General features: G+C 41.1%; 2 protein-coding genes across 4 annotated transcripts in view; one reads left to right on the forward strand and one right to left on the reverse strand.

The window, feature by feature from the left end:
• Nucleotides 1-1504: 1504 nt before the first annotated feature.
• znf503 (zinc finger protein 503) lies at nt 1505-4194 on the reverse strand. Its single transcript, XM_088634561.1, has 2 exons — nt 3931-4194; nt 1505-3413 (listed from the first exon to the last, which is right to left on the reverse strand). The coding sequence occupies exons 1-2, from the start codon at nt 4192-4194 to the stop codon at nt 1959-1961; spliced, it is 1719 nt and encodes a 572-aa protein (XP_088490687.1). The 3' UTR covers nt 1505-1958.
• A 1024-nt stretch (nt 4195-5218) lies between these two features.
• lrmda (leucine rich melanocyte differentiation associated) overlaps nt 5219-14286 on the forward strand; it is a 335929-nt gene continuing 326861 nt past the window's right edge. Inside the window, exons 1-4 of one of the 3 annotated variants that reach the window (XM_088634563.1) lie at nt 5219-7432; nt 7536-7618; nt 11362-11429; nt 12011-12111. In XM_088634563.1, the coding sequence (XP_088490689.1) occupies nt 11388-11429; nt 12011-12111 (143 nt within the window). In that variant the 5' untranslated portion in view covers nt 5219-7432; nt 7536-7618; nt 11362-11387. Of the gene's footprint in view, nt 7433-7535; nt 7619-9528; nt 10344-11361; nt 11430-12010; nt 12112-12979; nt 13141-14286 lie in introns of those variants that run through there. The other 2 variants (XM_088634564.1, XM_088634562.1) reach the window with 2 other exon arrangements.

Below are 14286 nucleotides of genomic sequence, written 5' to 3' on the forward strand. Positions count from 1 at the left end.
ATTTGCGATGTGCAAACGTGAAATTGACTTTTTTTTTCTTTGGCTCCAGCACACTTCTCCTGACAGTAGCGCTGTTAAATCCTGGACACCACTCCTGGTCACCTCCCCTCTTCGAAAGCATTTTTTCCCCCGATTTCTAACAGAGTCGTTCTCTGCAAAGGGAAAGGTCTACAGCGTTAAAATGGCTTGAGTGTAAAATTAAATTTTAAAAAGTATCACTTCCCGTATATAAAATGGTTTAAGGGGTTATTTGGTTAAGCTAATAATTCCAGAAACGACTCCTGAATCGGAAAAATGCTACACATTCTTGTTCGGTAATTCGCAAGACTAAAAAAAACTTCTGAACTGATGACAACTAAAACATTAATAAAAACACCACAAAAAGCATACCACATAATAAATGCACTCCCAAAGTCAAACTCACATTATTTTAGACGTAGACACGTCACTTCATCACATAATGGACAAAAAAAACTACTTTTTTTACTGTTAATACCCTAACTTTAGACATTATGACAGATGCCTGACTGTACAGGTTTCTCTTCCGGCAGTCATTTCCCCTTCTCTTTATTGAACTACAATCTTTGTGGAGGTTTAAGGGCATTTTTAAAACCGCGATAAAAAAAATCTCTTTGAAATGCTTACGTGTAGTGGGCATAAACAAAATGTTTAACTGCAGTTGCGCCTTCAATATAGCTTAAAAACCCGAGTTTATATTCAATTTATCAAATTACGCGCTTTCGAAGCTCGTTTTGAACATTGGATATTCTTCTTTGAAGTCTTCAAATGTTTCGGTGAGAAACATTAACGAGAAAGGGAAAGTCTGGGCACTAGAGATATATTTTAATTTACATACAAAGTTATTACCCAAGTTATTTAAGGTAGGGCTGAAATTCCGTTTTACGAAGGGCCTTCAAAGACTTGCCACTTCATTTTAAAATAAAAATCAAAACATGGATGAACTAAAGCGCGGTGGGATGTAGACGCATTTAAAAAAAACGCTTAACATTGTGGATAATTTGAATTCATTTTTTGAAACATTTTTCACCGTAAAGTCGTGTAATTAATAACACGGACGCACATAGGTCAGCTGTTCCGCTTTTCGTTCTACAATAGTTTTAAGAACAGGAGTAAAAATGACGATACGATTTTCCGGAGAGCGTTCCCCCTCTTTTTAATGCGTTGGTCTGACTTGTAGCTTTGGTTATTTTCGATTCTGATAATCTTGTTGGGGAAATATGCGGAAAACCTTTACAAAGCGATTATGACGTTTTATCCCCTGAGAACAGTCGTAGCCTAGACTTCACCACAGATTCCTCCTCATTAAAATGAACTACCTTCGCTACCTGAGAATCCTGAAAAACAGATGCAACTAAAAATCAGTAACCAACTTTTGTTAAAACGTTTTTGCACCAGAATATTTATACTGTAAAAGTACACAGATCAGAAATGTCGCTACACATTTCTTTCAGTCCTGTAAACTCACTTAAAAAAAGACGACGGATTTTTGGAATAGAATTGTTTCTTATTTTTTCCAGAATACATACAAAAAATACCAATTCTCTTTCCATGGTATACACCTTAAAAATAATTGCAATTTAAAATTATAAGGACAAGTTGGGATTTTAGTAACAAACATGCATGTAAATTCTTTTTCTTTCAAGGAGACATTAAATAAGAACGTACAATACAATCATAGCAATTTCAAATAAACATCGAAAAGAAAACCCCCTATTTTCATTAGTATTCTACCGTGGGTATTTATAGAGCTCAGTTTGAAAGTAATGCACTTCTGAATTTGTTGGGTTTTTTTTTTAATTCATATATTTTATTACTGTCCCGCTTGAAGCTAACAAATAAATACAGTGAGTCCACGGATCCGGTCCTTAAGTGGACTGTTAATATAAAAGTCATTCTATTTGCGTTGTGTTCTAGAAATTGATTAACGTTAGTCCGTTTTACTGGTATCCCAACGCTGACGCTGTGGTCAGTCTCTGTCCATACAGTGCATAAGGCGAGTAGTAGGGTCCAGTAGCTGCAGGAACCGGAACCGGGGCGCCTGGAGTTGGCAAGGGGCTCTTTGAATAAGGGTGGTACCGACTGCTGAGTCCTAAAGCATGGTGCGGGCTCCTGAGTGCCAGCGTGCCCGGGCTCCCGGGGGCTCCCGCGGGGGGCATGTGCATGTGGCACGCCATGGCCGCGGCCGCGGCGCCAACCAGCGACGACGAGCTGGGGTAACCGGAGATTAATTTGTCAGTTCCCGTGAAAGCTGTGTGGGTCCGCAAATGGTTGAGAAGCTCTTCCGAGGAGGAAAAACGCTTGTCACAAGGTCCGTTGGCCGACACCCAGTTACAGACGTGCGGCAGGGGGTCGTTCGGCAGCATGAAACCATAAGGGTACAAAGGGTGTCCCGCAAAAGAGGGTGGCGAGGAGTGGACGCTGTGCAACGGGTGCGTGGGGTACATGAGTGGGTATCCGGATTTGAGAGCCGCCGCCGCCGCCGAGTCGTGCGTACACGAGGCACTGGCCGCCCCAGCCAAGTGGCTTGCGCAGTGGTAGCTTAAGCAGTAAGGGTCTCTGCAAAGGCTAGCAGACATTATTGACGGCGGCGAGGCTCCCGCTAAAGGGCTCGAGCCGGCCTTGCTGCAGCCCAGCGAGCTCGCGGCGGCGAGCTGTGCATTGACCAGGCTGCTGGACTTCGTCGGGTCTAAAGTCACTCCGTGGGGCAGGAACTGGGGCGGATAGCCAGCATAGGCCCCGGCTAAGGTCCCAGGGTAGGTCATGCCAGCAGGTGGCAGGGGGAAAACAGTCTGGCCGGGCTTGTAGGGCGAAACGGGAGCCACAAGTCCAGACCCGAGAACGGACGCCGACGAAGCCGTGGAAACTGACGAGGAGTCGGAAGTGATGGGTTTCGAGCCCGACGTCGTCTCCTGGTGCTGGTTGACCTCCACGTTAATTCCCGCACAGCTTACGCTTATCCTGCTATGGCTGATGCTGGTGGTGCCAGAGCCCTCGGTCGTGCCGTTTTTACTCGTGTCAGACTCTTTCTTGTCCTGGCTCTCTCCAGACTTGCCCTCCGACGGCAGCGGAGACGCCGAGGTGCTGGAGTTCGGGCTGCCTGTCCTTGGAGTGAACGGCTGGCAGGTGGCGCTAGGCACACGGAAACCAGACTTCTCTCCACTGGAAGTCCCGGAGCCTGGATCCTTCTTCTCTGACGGTTTGGAGTAGGGTTTGAAACTCGATTTGTCTTCCACTCCAATATCGCTCAGTTTCAAAGGGCCCGATTTGGACTCTTTGTCGCTAGATCCATTCGAGGTTACGGAGGAGAGCTTGGAGGAAGGAGGCGGGTCCGGCTTACCGATTTGCGAGCAGGTCTGTGCCAGGAGGGCCAGTGGACTTTTCTTGGCATCTAGCTGCGTAAAACAAAAAAATCAGACAACACATTACGAAATAAAACAACAATTGTGCACATACGAAAATAAACTTCGTAGCGATCTCATTCTGAAGTCCCGGCAAGCTCCTATCGAGGCCGAGCTGCCAAGCTATAACGCAATGCGTATATCTGGAGCTGTGCGCCAGTTAAGGTGTTAGATCACACTGCGTGTTCTTTCGTTTATGCATTTGCCATAGACGTACAATTCGTTGCGATTCCTCCTCGACAAGAACATAAAAAAACACACAGCGGCGCAGAACGCCAAGTTTGCTGCACTGTTTCAGCTCCAAGTCGTCTAATCACGCATAAACTGTTTAACCAAATAACCACCTTTAATGTCCCCAATGTGGGGAGGGGGGGGCGACGGTACATTTTTAAAAGACTTACAGTAACTGCAAAACAGTTATGGTAACATATCTTCTACCAACAGCTATAAAGAAACGTTGGTGTTTAAATCAGCTTTTTTTATTGCAGAAATAGTGGTCTGCACGCCTTACCTCAATTGGACTAACTGGTGTGGACGGCAGGGGCTGAAGGTATTCGGGGTGCAAAATGTGTCCCGTACGCGCCGTCAGCATTTTCAGGACCTTGATTGGGAGACGGTTAGCTTGCCTTAGAGGGTCCGAAGGAGGAACGGAGTGCAGAAAGGGTTTGTTGATGTGAGCCGCGGCGCTGCTATTATTCCCAGAGCCGCTGTTTGCCCAGGCTGCTTTAGTGTAATTACTATTTCGTAGAGCAGAGATCGAGGGCGATGTGATCATGACCCACTTCTCACGGAAATTGTTGGGAATGCATTTATCTGACTCAAGTCGGGGAGGGGGAAGAAATTAAATGTTCATGGCTTCTTTCGGAAATTACGACGACGATAGTAATAATATTGATAGGAAGACTGTCCCCCGAAAAGCGAATAAAATATGTATAATCCTTATGAAGAAAGCCGCAGTCAGGCGTGGGATGCGAGTCTATCGCAGTTCGGAAGCTCCTTTCTGTACCATAGGCTCTGCTCACAGCGCGTCTTCCAACAGATCCGACCGCTAGTCCTCCCAACCCGAGATCTGGCAGAGAAACTCACTTCAAAAGCAGCTGCATTAGTCCGAGATTAAAGCCTTTGCCGCCTTCCAATCAAATGGGACCCCGAGGTGATTGGAGGGTCAAGGGGATGTGACGTCCCACTTTTTGTAGGCGCTTCTATTTTGTTGTCTGCGGAGGGGAGGAGTTTTGTTGTAATATTTTGTTTCGTATGCCCCCTTTTCACGGCAGCTAGAGATTTTGCTTCCCCCTTGCGCACACACAGCTAGCAGTGAACGTCGCAGGGATAGTTCTGGTTTCTGTGAAAACAGACGCTTAAGTTACTCTATAATTGTCCTGTAAACGTGTGCTATAGGTCAAGCGCTAGTTGGGAAAAGACCCACATACTGGTTTATCGGTCATTTATAGGATTGCAATATGTAGATTCATTTGAAAATGAATTACAGTGACTCTTTATAACTCTTCTTATGCAACGAAGTGTGCCTTTCTGTTATTAATTCCACTATTACAGCACTGAAAGTGATCATTTAAAATATATTTTCGCAATTTCATTTCCACACCCAACCGTCGATGTATACAAACTATGCCACTAGGTACTACGAAATTAAAAGCCTGATAGGTTTTCTTTTTTTTTCCCCCTCCTCCAAAAGCGTTGTCTTCACACTTAATTAAGTAGTCATGTTTAAATAAAATAATTATCGATCTTTCTTGATGCCTGTGGCTTGTGTCGCTGTCGCACGTAAACGGCGTATGTTCTGTGTTTCTGCTTTGCTACGTCAAACACAAGATCAACTTATTTACCGTCGGGGGGTTCAAACGGTCCAATCAGGAGGCGGCGGACGGGAGCGGACCAATGAGGAGGCAGCGGGATGGGGGCTGTCACGTGCCACCCGTGCACTATCCTCCTCCTTTCTGTTTCCCTCTCCGCCCTTCCGTCAACTGTCAATTCGGCTCGACCGCAATCAATCAGTTATTTGTCAGTCCCTGTCAATCCGCCCTTGATTTATGTCAACGTTTGTTGCTGATTACAAGCCTGGTGTGACTGGGAGAAAGAAGGAAAAAAAAAACAAGTGAAAAGGATAAAAAAGACGGCTCTTTTGAACAGGGCCCGTTCAGTTTTTAAGGAGAGAAGAATTCGTCCTCAAAGTAAATTCAATTTGTATAGCAACAGAAGACAGACGCAGCTCGGTTAGGGTGAGCCCTCTTGGCACCCTCTCCGTCTGATTCTGCTTTGTGGGTTTTTATATTGATCTGAAAAGTTCCTATATAGGTTTTGAAGATGTCAAAATAGCCAAGACTCATTTCTCCACCTTCAGCGGGGTCGCTTGTGATGCGACGTGGGAACGAGCCTTTTTATATTACCGCGGGACTGATTTTACACACATACATCTCCTTTCAAGGTTGATACATTTAAGAAAACGAAAATATTTTTTATGACTCCTCGGTTTCATGTCGTGCTGTTACCAAATTAAAAGATTTATAGGCTGTGGATTACGAGGGGGTAAAGGGAATGGCTTCCGCCCCTTTACTTCTGCAGTTCAGTTTTCTCAGTGTTTTTCACTCAAATGTACGAGTTAATAATCTTTGGGTTTGTTTCCGGCCTGGCTTGGCGGCCCGTGTAGCCCTCGGCACCAACAAAAATGTTGTTCGGAGATGATAACACGTTTAACAAGAAAGTCCAAGGACAGTGCGTCGGAGTCGGGACAAAATTCCTGAACCAGATTCTTTCAGCAAGAACTCGTATTTAAAATCCACCTTTGTCCTGGTAAACACCGTCCCACAGCTGTTGTTTTAAAATACAGGAATCGATAACCTCGATGTTTAAAACAGCTGCGATAAAAAGACGGCTGTGTTTATGTCTGTATGAACGCATACATACACACGCACACATAGGAGAGCCCTGATTTCTTTCCCCTTTTTCTCACACCTCATCCATTTTCCGTTTTTAATGACTAGTCATATTGATTGATTAAGTGTACTGAAATACGAAAAAAAGGAGCCGAAACCTTCATTTGTGTTCATTTGCATTAAAGTGCTTGGAACAGCTGTTTTTCCTACAGGACCAGAGAGACTTCTGTCTGTTTTCTACTTGTGTTTATCCTGCCTCCTGATGTGAAAGACTAAGAGATTAATTACAACGAGGGGGAGTCGACTGTGGGAAGTTTTTTTTTAAACTTTGGAAATAATGGGAATCAAAGGTGAAAGCAATGTGACTTGAATTTACTTTAGATACAGTAGCCTAAGGAATTAAACTACAGTGGCAGTTTAACAAGAAACATTGTCATGAAGTAAAGATGGGACACCAACCTTTATTATTTTTAATACGCGTAGAAAGGCGCATTCTCATCAAGACACAAGTTAACGTTTGTTTAAAAAAATCAATGCATTTAAAAAATGCAATACACTTATTTTATTGTCTTCCAAAACAACCGATTAAAATCGCAGCTTCATCCTCGCCCGTTAACTTTCAAATTGATCTAACAATGATATCAGGCTACCTTTTCTGATATTGTTGTTATTACATAATTGTAGAACACTAATTGCTCTATATACATTTCTGTAAAGTCACAGCCTCGAATCCCGTGTGTTTCGAGAGGTAAGCAAAATATTTTGTTTTACATAAATATTACATTTCAACGCGCAGAAACAGTTTCTTTCTGGACACTCCAAATAATAAAAAAAAAACATAATTAACAGTCCAGAGTCCAAACTTAATTTCACCTACGAGCTATTGACAGGGATGTCAAGTCGATTTTATTTGCACACAATGGAAATGATTTATTTTCTTCGGAGAAAAAAAAGGAGGGACAGCCAGATCTTTGAGAAAAGAAGTTTAAAAATGCCTTGAACTATTCACCGTTGAGATGGCTAATCAGTATTGAGGTTCCAGGGCAATCGGGCAGCTTTTCAACGCGGTTTTCCTTTCATCTCAAGCTGGATGGAGGCGCTCAATTAAAAGCCTATCAGTTTGTAAGTAAATCAACGCCTATCAAAGTTGTCACATCAAACAAAACGATTATTATTGCAACCCGCCTCCCCTATTAATCTCCTTCTACGGTAATCCGCTTGACAGGTCATCTCAGAGAGCAGGAAAACCTGGACTGGACGTTACTGGAGCGACTTGTTTCCAAAATCTGAAAGGAAGGATTTGCGAAGGTTTGCAAAAACGTTGTCTTGTAATATTTCCTAAACCCAGATTTTCAACATTTTCGATCTGTCTCTCCACACATAAAAATTTGGCAAGTCTGTAATATCAGATAACGTTTTACGTTTCAGGCTGGGGAGAGAAAAGGTATTTTCTGTTTAATTCGGATTTTTTTTTTTTGCTTTCTTCGTGTTATTTTCCTGTAAATGGGAATACAGTAAAATGGTATTTGTCTTGGTTACAAAGCACACTCTAACAGTAATACTTATTTTTTTAAAGTAAATTTGATAAAACAAGGAATAATTATTTTTGTCTTATAGGCCTTACAAAGTTGTTGAGGATGCAGATTTTCCTACCGAAACTTTCAATCAGAGCAGTCGACAAGCTGAGCTCTCAAACATTAGGAAAAGCGTTTTAGAGATGTCTTTGAAAGCATAAGCATTTAATGACATATTGCAGGCATATTTTTCAAACCAGATAACCAGGACTGACTTTTCTTTTCCTTTACTCATTGAGAAACATATTTAGCTTAATCTTACGAGTGCTATATAATGTTTTTATGCATAAAAATAAATAATTTACAACCTGACTTTTACAAAAAAGAGTAACAATCGTATAAAAAGACAACACTTGAGCTGAGACCGGCTATAAAGTTTGTTTTCGGATCTTACTCGTCTCAGCATCTTTACATTTTCCGTTTCTGATGAGTCTCCCGATTACTAAACACGGAGAACAAATATCTATACTGTAGATATAAACCCATCTCACTCCCCCCCCCCCCCCCCCAATAATAAAGCCTATATAATAAAACTATTTCACATGAAATAGAAAATCTTAATATTTGTATCCATGTTAATTGTTCGAAATACTTCTGCATAGTAGGCTACAGTGAGATATTAACCGCACTGCACTATGAATGTGGAAATTATTATTGTCCTCTAAAGTCCAATAATATAAACAAAATCGGGCATTACAAAAAAAAACGCAATTTGGGGAAAAAAAAGGGCGTAACTTGAATTGTACCATTAATAAATACCCTGTTTCGGACACGTACGGAATGCGGTCTGTCAGCTTTCAACCTGTGCCCCCCACAAATGGAATACATCATTTTCAAAAGGGCTTCAGAAGTACCGAAACGGTTTCTAATATAATTCATACATTAAAAGGGTGTCTCGCTGATCAGAGTAAAAGTTAAAAATATGCAAAAGGCTTTTTTTGATTGATAACAGGGTTGCTGTTTTCTGCAAAGGCTGTCAGGGACTGACACAGTGCTTGAGTTATTAGGGCAGAGAAGGGCAACCATACATTTCCAACGTCAGGCAAAAACTCTCTTTATTGTCTGCGTGATGGATGGGCTTCTGCACCAGACACCAAATACTCGGTATTACCCTTAAATGGGAACACATTTTTCGTGGCTATAATTCATGATATTTAAATAGAAAGTTTGAAATGCCTACCTATATTTCATACCGGTGACATATTTATGAATCACTCCCTGCATGCAAATATAATTATTTACAGCACAGAAGTACCATATGTGTTAGAAATCTTTCAGCTCTTTTCTTAGTGGACAAACGCCTTTCGTGGGACGGAGAAAGGATGTCTCTTCAAATATAAGAAACTGATAAAAACGCTATAGAGTACAATATGGTAGTCTCAATTAATTCTGATGTAGTGCCAGTCGCACGGGTTTTTTTTCACACAAATTACTGTGTGTCTTTTACATTACACACGGCGGAAATTGTTTTCGTTTTTTATGTTTACTTAACTACAATTCTAAATTAAGTGACGTATATTTTATTGCGGTGATTTCATTCTAAAAGTTTAATTACCGCGGGACTTTCCAAATATTTGTGTAAATACAGTAACTGTACAATGTAAATGGTAAGATAGTCATGGAATAGCATTAACTTTTTAAAAATGAAGCAAAAAACAAAAGCGATTTCAAAAAGTTTTATTTCTTATTAAACGCGAGTTTAGTGAAAGGATGTTCCTAAAATATAAAAAAAAAACATACAAGCCGTAGTATTTTGAAGCTGAAAGACTAGAAACTGCAATAGCGCAGACTTAATGCCTAAATAACGCTTTCAAACACATATATTATGCATCATTATGAATATAGACAACACATTTAATTTGCATTTTAAAATCAGAGCAATAAAACAGAACAGGGTAGCAGATACATTAAGGTTTTAAAATAAGTCAAATGCAGTACAGTACAAAACTCGGTCAGCGACATTACCTGAGATAATACGTTATTATGTTCCGATGTGAAAAGACAGCGGAAAAAAAGTAAAGTTCAGATATACACACTCCTTTAATTGCCTTTGTGGACACGTTACAAACAATAAACAATATCAGAGAAACACATAATACCAACATTACTCAAATGCATCCGAAATGACACTTGGAGACCCCGCCTGGCCGCAGTCCCGGAGCTACACAACCAGTCTTTTCAGTGCAAGACTTCCGCTTGGGGGAGGTGCCTCGTGACGCGTCCCGCGAGCTCAGCTCCGAGCCCGCAGCTCTGTCCTGGACAGCGGAGCTTGCGCGAGCAGGCTGGGCTGGCCGGCGCGGAACAGCGCGGCTATTCAAGCGACCGAGCGGTCATATTCTCTTATTTACATATATCTCGGCCATCTGAATATAGCTGGCTCCAATCCATCGAGTATCTACATTAACATGTGTGCAAGCTACTTACACGGCTTGCATAGGTGAAATGCACATTATTACGACGTATGTTATGTGCTTTAACCATTTTAACAAACATTCAAACATTAGGAAAAGCGTTTTAGAGATGTCTTTGAAAGCATAAGCATTTAATGACATATTGCAGGCATATTTTTCAAACCAGATAACCAGGACTGACTTTTCTTTTCCTTTACTCATTGAGAAACATATTTAGCTTAATCTTACGAGTGCTATATAATGCACTCGTATATGTTATGTGCTTTAACCATTTGTTGTTGGTATGTAAACTCAAGCAAGAAAATACGCCAGCAGAACTGCATGTAAACCACAGTGATTCCCTTAGTGTGTGATCAGCGTAGTTTAATCTACTTGTAATCTACTTGTGGTTTAGGCGTTTCATCTGAAACTTTGTTTTCAGTGTACTTTTGAAGCTTTCCAGTAGCTTCCGTTGTTCAATTCAATGCAATTCAATTCAATTTATTTTTATAGAGCGCCTTTCACAACAGGTTGCCCCAAGGCGCTTATTCCAGGCACAGAAGCAATTACGACCGTTAACAATTTAAATGACTGTCCTTAAATCCAAAATCAAATACAGCATTTATAATTGTCTTTAGCATTACTACTAATAATCTCGGTCTTAAAATGGATTGTTTTGTTTATTCATTTAAGCCACAATACAGTTTCTGGCCCTATATAGTGTAATTTAATAAACCTCTTTAATTTAATTAATTCTATAGGAAGAGGTTATTATAATAACCCGATTAATAAAAAAATATATACCCGCGTCAAAACTAAATCGCACGCACTTGATAAACTCCCAAATTTGAGGCAGTTGGGAGATTTCTCTGTGCAAATCCAGTAGTAGCGCGTGCTTCCGCCTGAGATCAGCTGACTGCCAGAGTGCGGAAGAGGTGAAACTGGGAACATTAAGCTGTAGAAAGGGAACGTGGAAACTCTGCCACATTTAAAAACACAGCTAAAAATTCACGTCTGTAGTTGTGCCACTCGTTCTGAACTAGAACAGAGATTCGCTTGCAGCTCTCCCATTTTCTTTCTCACACAGACATCTCGAATTGTCACCATACAGTGATGGCAGGCAGCGAGTCAAGGGTCGTGATGAATGGGACTCAAGTAAGTGTGAAATATTCCAAACACTTGCTTTTGCACGTTTCCTTTGCGCTGCACAATTTGGGCTTAATGTCAGCTCGTAGCCACTCAGGATCATTTCACATACTAGTTTAATTCAGTTTTTGTTTTTTCAATTGTGACTTTTGATACTAATGAGCTGCTCCTATGTGGATAGTGTAGCACCATCATAAGACTAAGTTGTAAGTTAGAAAACCGAAGAGACTCAAGGGCACACGTGTGCATGCATACTTGAAATAGCAGAGTTGTGGGCTTTGTAGTACAGGAAAAACTCAAATCACATGTGCACATTAGGAAAAACATAACCTGCATGTGAAATTGATTGATGATAAAGAATAAGTGCTTAATATTTTTCACATTCTCCACGAGATGAGAACTGCTTCTTTCCAGCTTTCTTACTTTCTCCTGTCTGTAAAATCAAATGGCCTTTCAACCCTTTTCCTTTGTGTCTGATGCTGTTGCCCGTGAGCTAAAAGCAGTTGTATGATTTGTTTTGTGTTTCAAGTTATGGTGCACTTTTTCTCAGTTTCTGAAGGTGCATTGTTTTTTTCACGTGGTACTTGCAGGTGAGTTATATCGGACACGACTGTGAAGAACTCCCAGAATTCTTAGGAGTACGCTTTGGCAGGCTGGCAAAACGGCTGGATCTGAGCTTTAACTCACTGAGGTAAAGACCCCTCCCCCACCACGCACCCTGCTCTGTCATGTTACTTTCTCCCAAACGATGCAAAACTGATCTGAGAGGCACTGCATTGTCCTTGGTGCGTTTCTGTACTGTCTTGCTTTATGGTTTGGATAATTCAAATGAAAACTTTGCTTTGGAGCTTATTTCCCTTGCTAAGAGCATGCTGAAATTTTAAACATGGACACCATATGCAATATTCCCAGTAGTAGAGGCCAAAGCACACTACAACTACATTGTGTCCTAACACTGTTCTCATAATATGTTGGATATAGGATGCAGTATTACGTATGCAATCCAAAGTTCTCAGAAGCTACCACAGATGCTAGTTGGTCTATGATCTGTTCTGTTTAATTGAGGTGAGATGAGTGAGTGCAGGCATCAAGAGATTTGTTTAGCTTACAGCTCCTCAATTAAAGGGGAACTCTGCCTCAAATTGTGGCCTGTTCTATGTGAAAGCACAGATATAACTGTGCATAATCATGCTAATGTGTACATTCCTATGCAATTAAACAAAAATGTTGGGGTGGCTGTTGTGTACTTAGCCAGTTATCCAAGCAGGAGTCTGGCTTTGAGAAGTACTGTTTGTCGCCACAGAAGCAGTTGTCTTAGGCTGAACCCCGCAAGTCTGGGTCAAATAAGCTGATGGACATTTTGCAGGATGGGAATATAAGAGGTCCTATCACGGTCTTTCAGAGCACTCTTAAGAGGGAGGAAGAAAGCCAGTAAATCTATTATCTAATTGGGGGATTTTATTAAGATCATTGTTAATATGCTACATACCATCTATTTAACGTGTTGCAGTCAGTCTCACCACAGATTCCCTCCGTGACCTTCGGTTTTCAGAAAGATCAGTTGCTTGATTCACATGTTACTCAATTGCGCAAATATCGGAAATGAAGCTATTACTCCTCTTTGGAGAGTCACTGGATGGGTTGCAAGATTTTCAGTTAGAAACAGTGGAAGGTCGTTTTGCTTCCGTGAAGAAGTTTCTCCTCTGGTGGCCTCTAGCAGGTAAGGTTTCTCAAATGCTGCTGTCTTCACACTTGGCAACAAGTCATCACATTTGGACGTTTTCTAATGGCCTTTGTTTTTCCAGACTTTCCCCACTCTTAGGAGCCCAAGTACATTAATGAAGCAGTTACTTCATTGGGGTAGAGTAGCCCAACTTTTAGAAAGAGCAAATGCATTTAGTTGTATCAGGAAATGATGAGGCTTTCTGTCTACTGATATTCAGTAAAAGAATTAGGTTAACATGGACTTGAGTTCCCTCTCCTCGGACGCTCCGCTGTATTCTTTATAAGTGCCTCTACTGAGTTAAGTCACAGAGACTCTGATTTGCAGTGATTGGAAGAGGTTGGACACCATATTAATAATGAATTCACATTGTATTATCTAGACACTTTTAAACCCATTATGAGTAGGACTGTCTCTTTCACTCAGTTGCAGTGGATTAATCTTTACAATTGGTTTAATTAACAATGGAGGCTTGAAGAAGGAGGGAGCATTATGACAGGTACTCCAATTATCTGCATGATGACTGTATTCATGTATTGTACATGGCCCTACTGACTTTTAAGTGCAAGCTGAATTTGGTGTTACTTAATATTTTTAGAGTGTGGCTTTTAGAGAATCTCCTCTGCTCAGACACATTTTATCTTTACATCTGTGCGCAAACACATTTTACAAGTCGTGTTCTGTTGTGTAAATTATAACCGTACTATGTCCATTGCAGTCTTTGTGGTTGTTGCTTGATATTGCAAAATCTTCCTGCCTGATTTTTATATCCCTCTTCTGTTTCAGTTCTGTGCAGCTGAGAAGCGCTGGATTTGGCATGATAATGCAAAACAAAAATATTGAGTGGTACAAACATAATTGAAAGGTTGCTGTATTAACAACATTCTGTGTATTTATTGTACAGCATGCATCAATTGTACATCGATACATTGCATGGAAGAAATTAACATTTCCAGTGACACATGAGGCTTCATGCAATGAGTAGAATTTCAATTCACAGCTGAAGTGGCCTCCTATTATGCTGTTATTTTTCCATTTTGTGATACAAAGTCCATACTATTCTTAATGATAAAGCTGTGGGTTTGATATATAGGCTGAATTTGACCTTAATAAGCAGGATTTGCTCTAAATTTTCTGTGAAAA

The sequence above is a fragment of the Lepisosteus platostomus genome, chromosome 6, assembly GCF_059453375.1.
Source record: "Lepisosteus platostomus isolate fLepPlt1 chromosome 6, fLepPlt1.hap1, whole genome shotgun sequence".
Lineage (NCBI taxonomy): Eukaryota > Metazoa > Chordata > Actinopteri > Semionotiformes > Lepisosteidae > Lepisosteus > Lepisosteus platostomus.

Excerpts from the sequence above, each read along its gene's own strand:
- znf503 (XM_088634561.1), bottom strand. The coding sequence starts at position 4,194 with ATGATCACATCGCCCTCGATCTCTGCTCTACGAAATAGTAATTACACT. Across the intron at positions 3,414-3,930 it reads CACCAGTTAGTCCAATTGAG|CTAGATGCCAAGAAAAGTCC; the intron begins GTAAGGCGTGCA and ends TGTTTTACGCAG.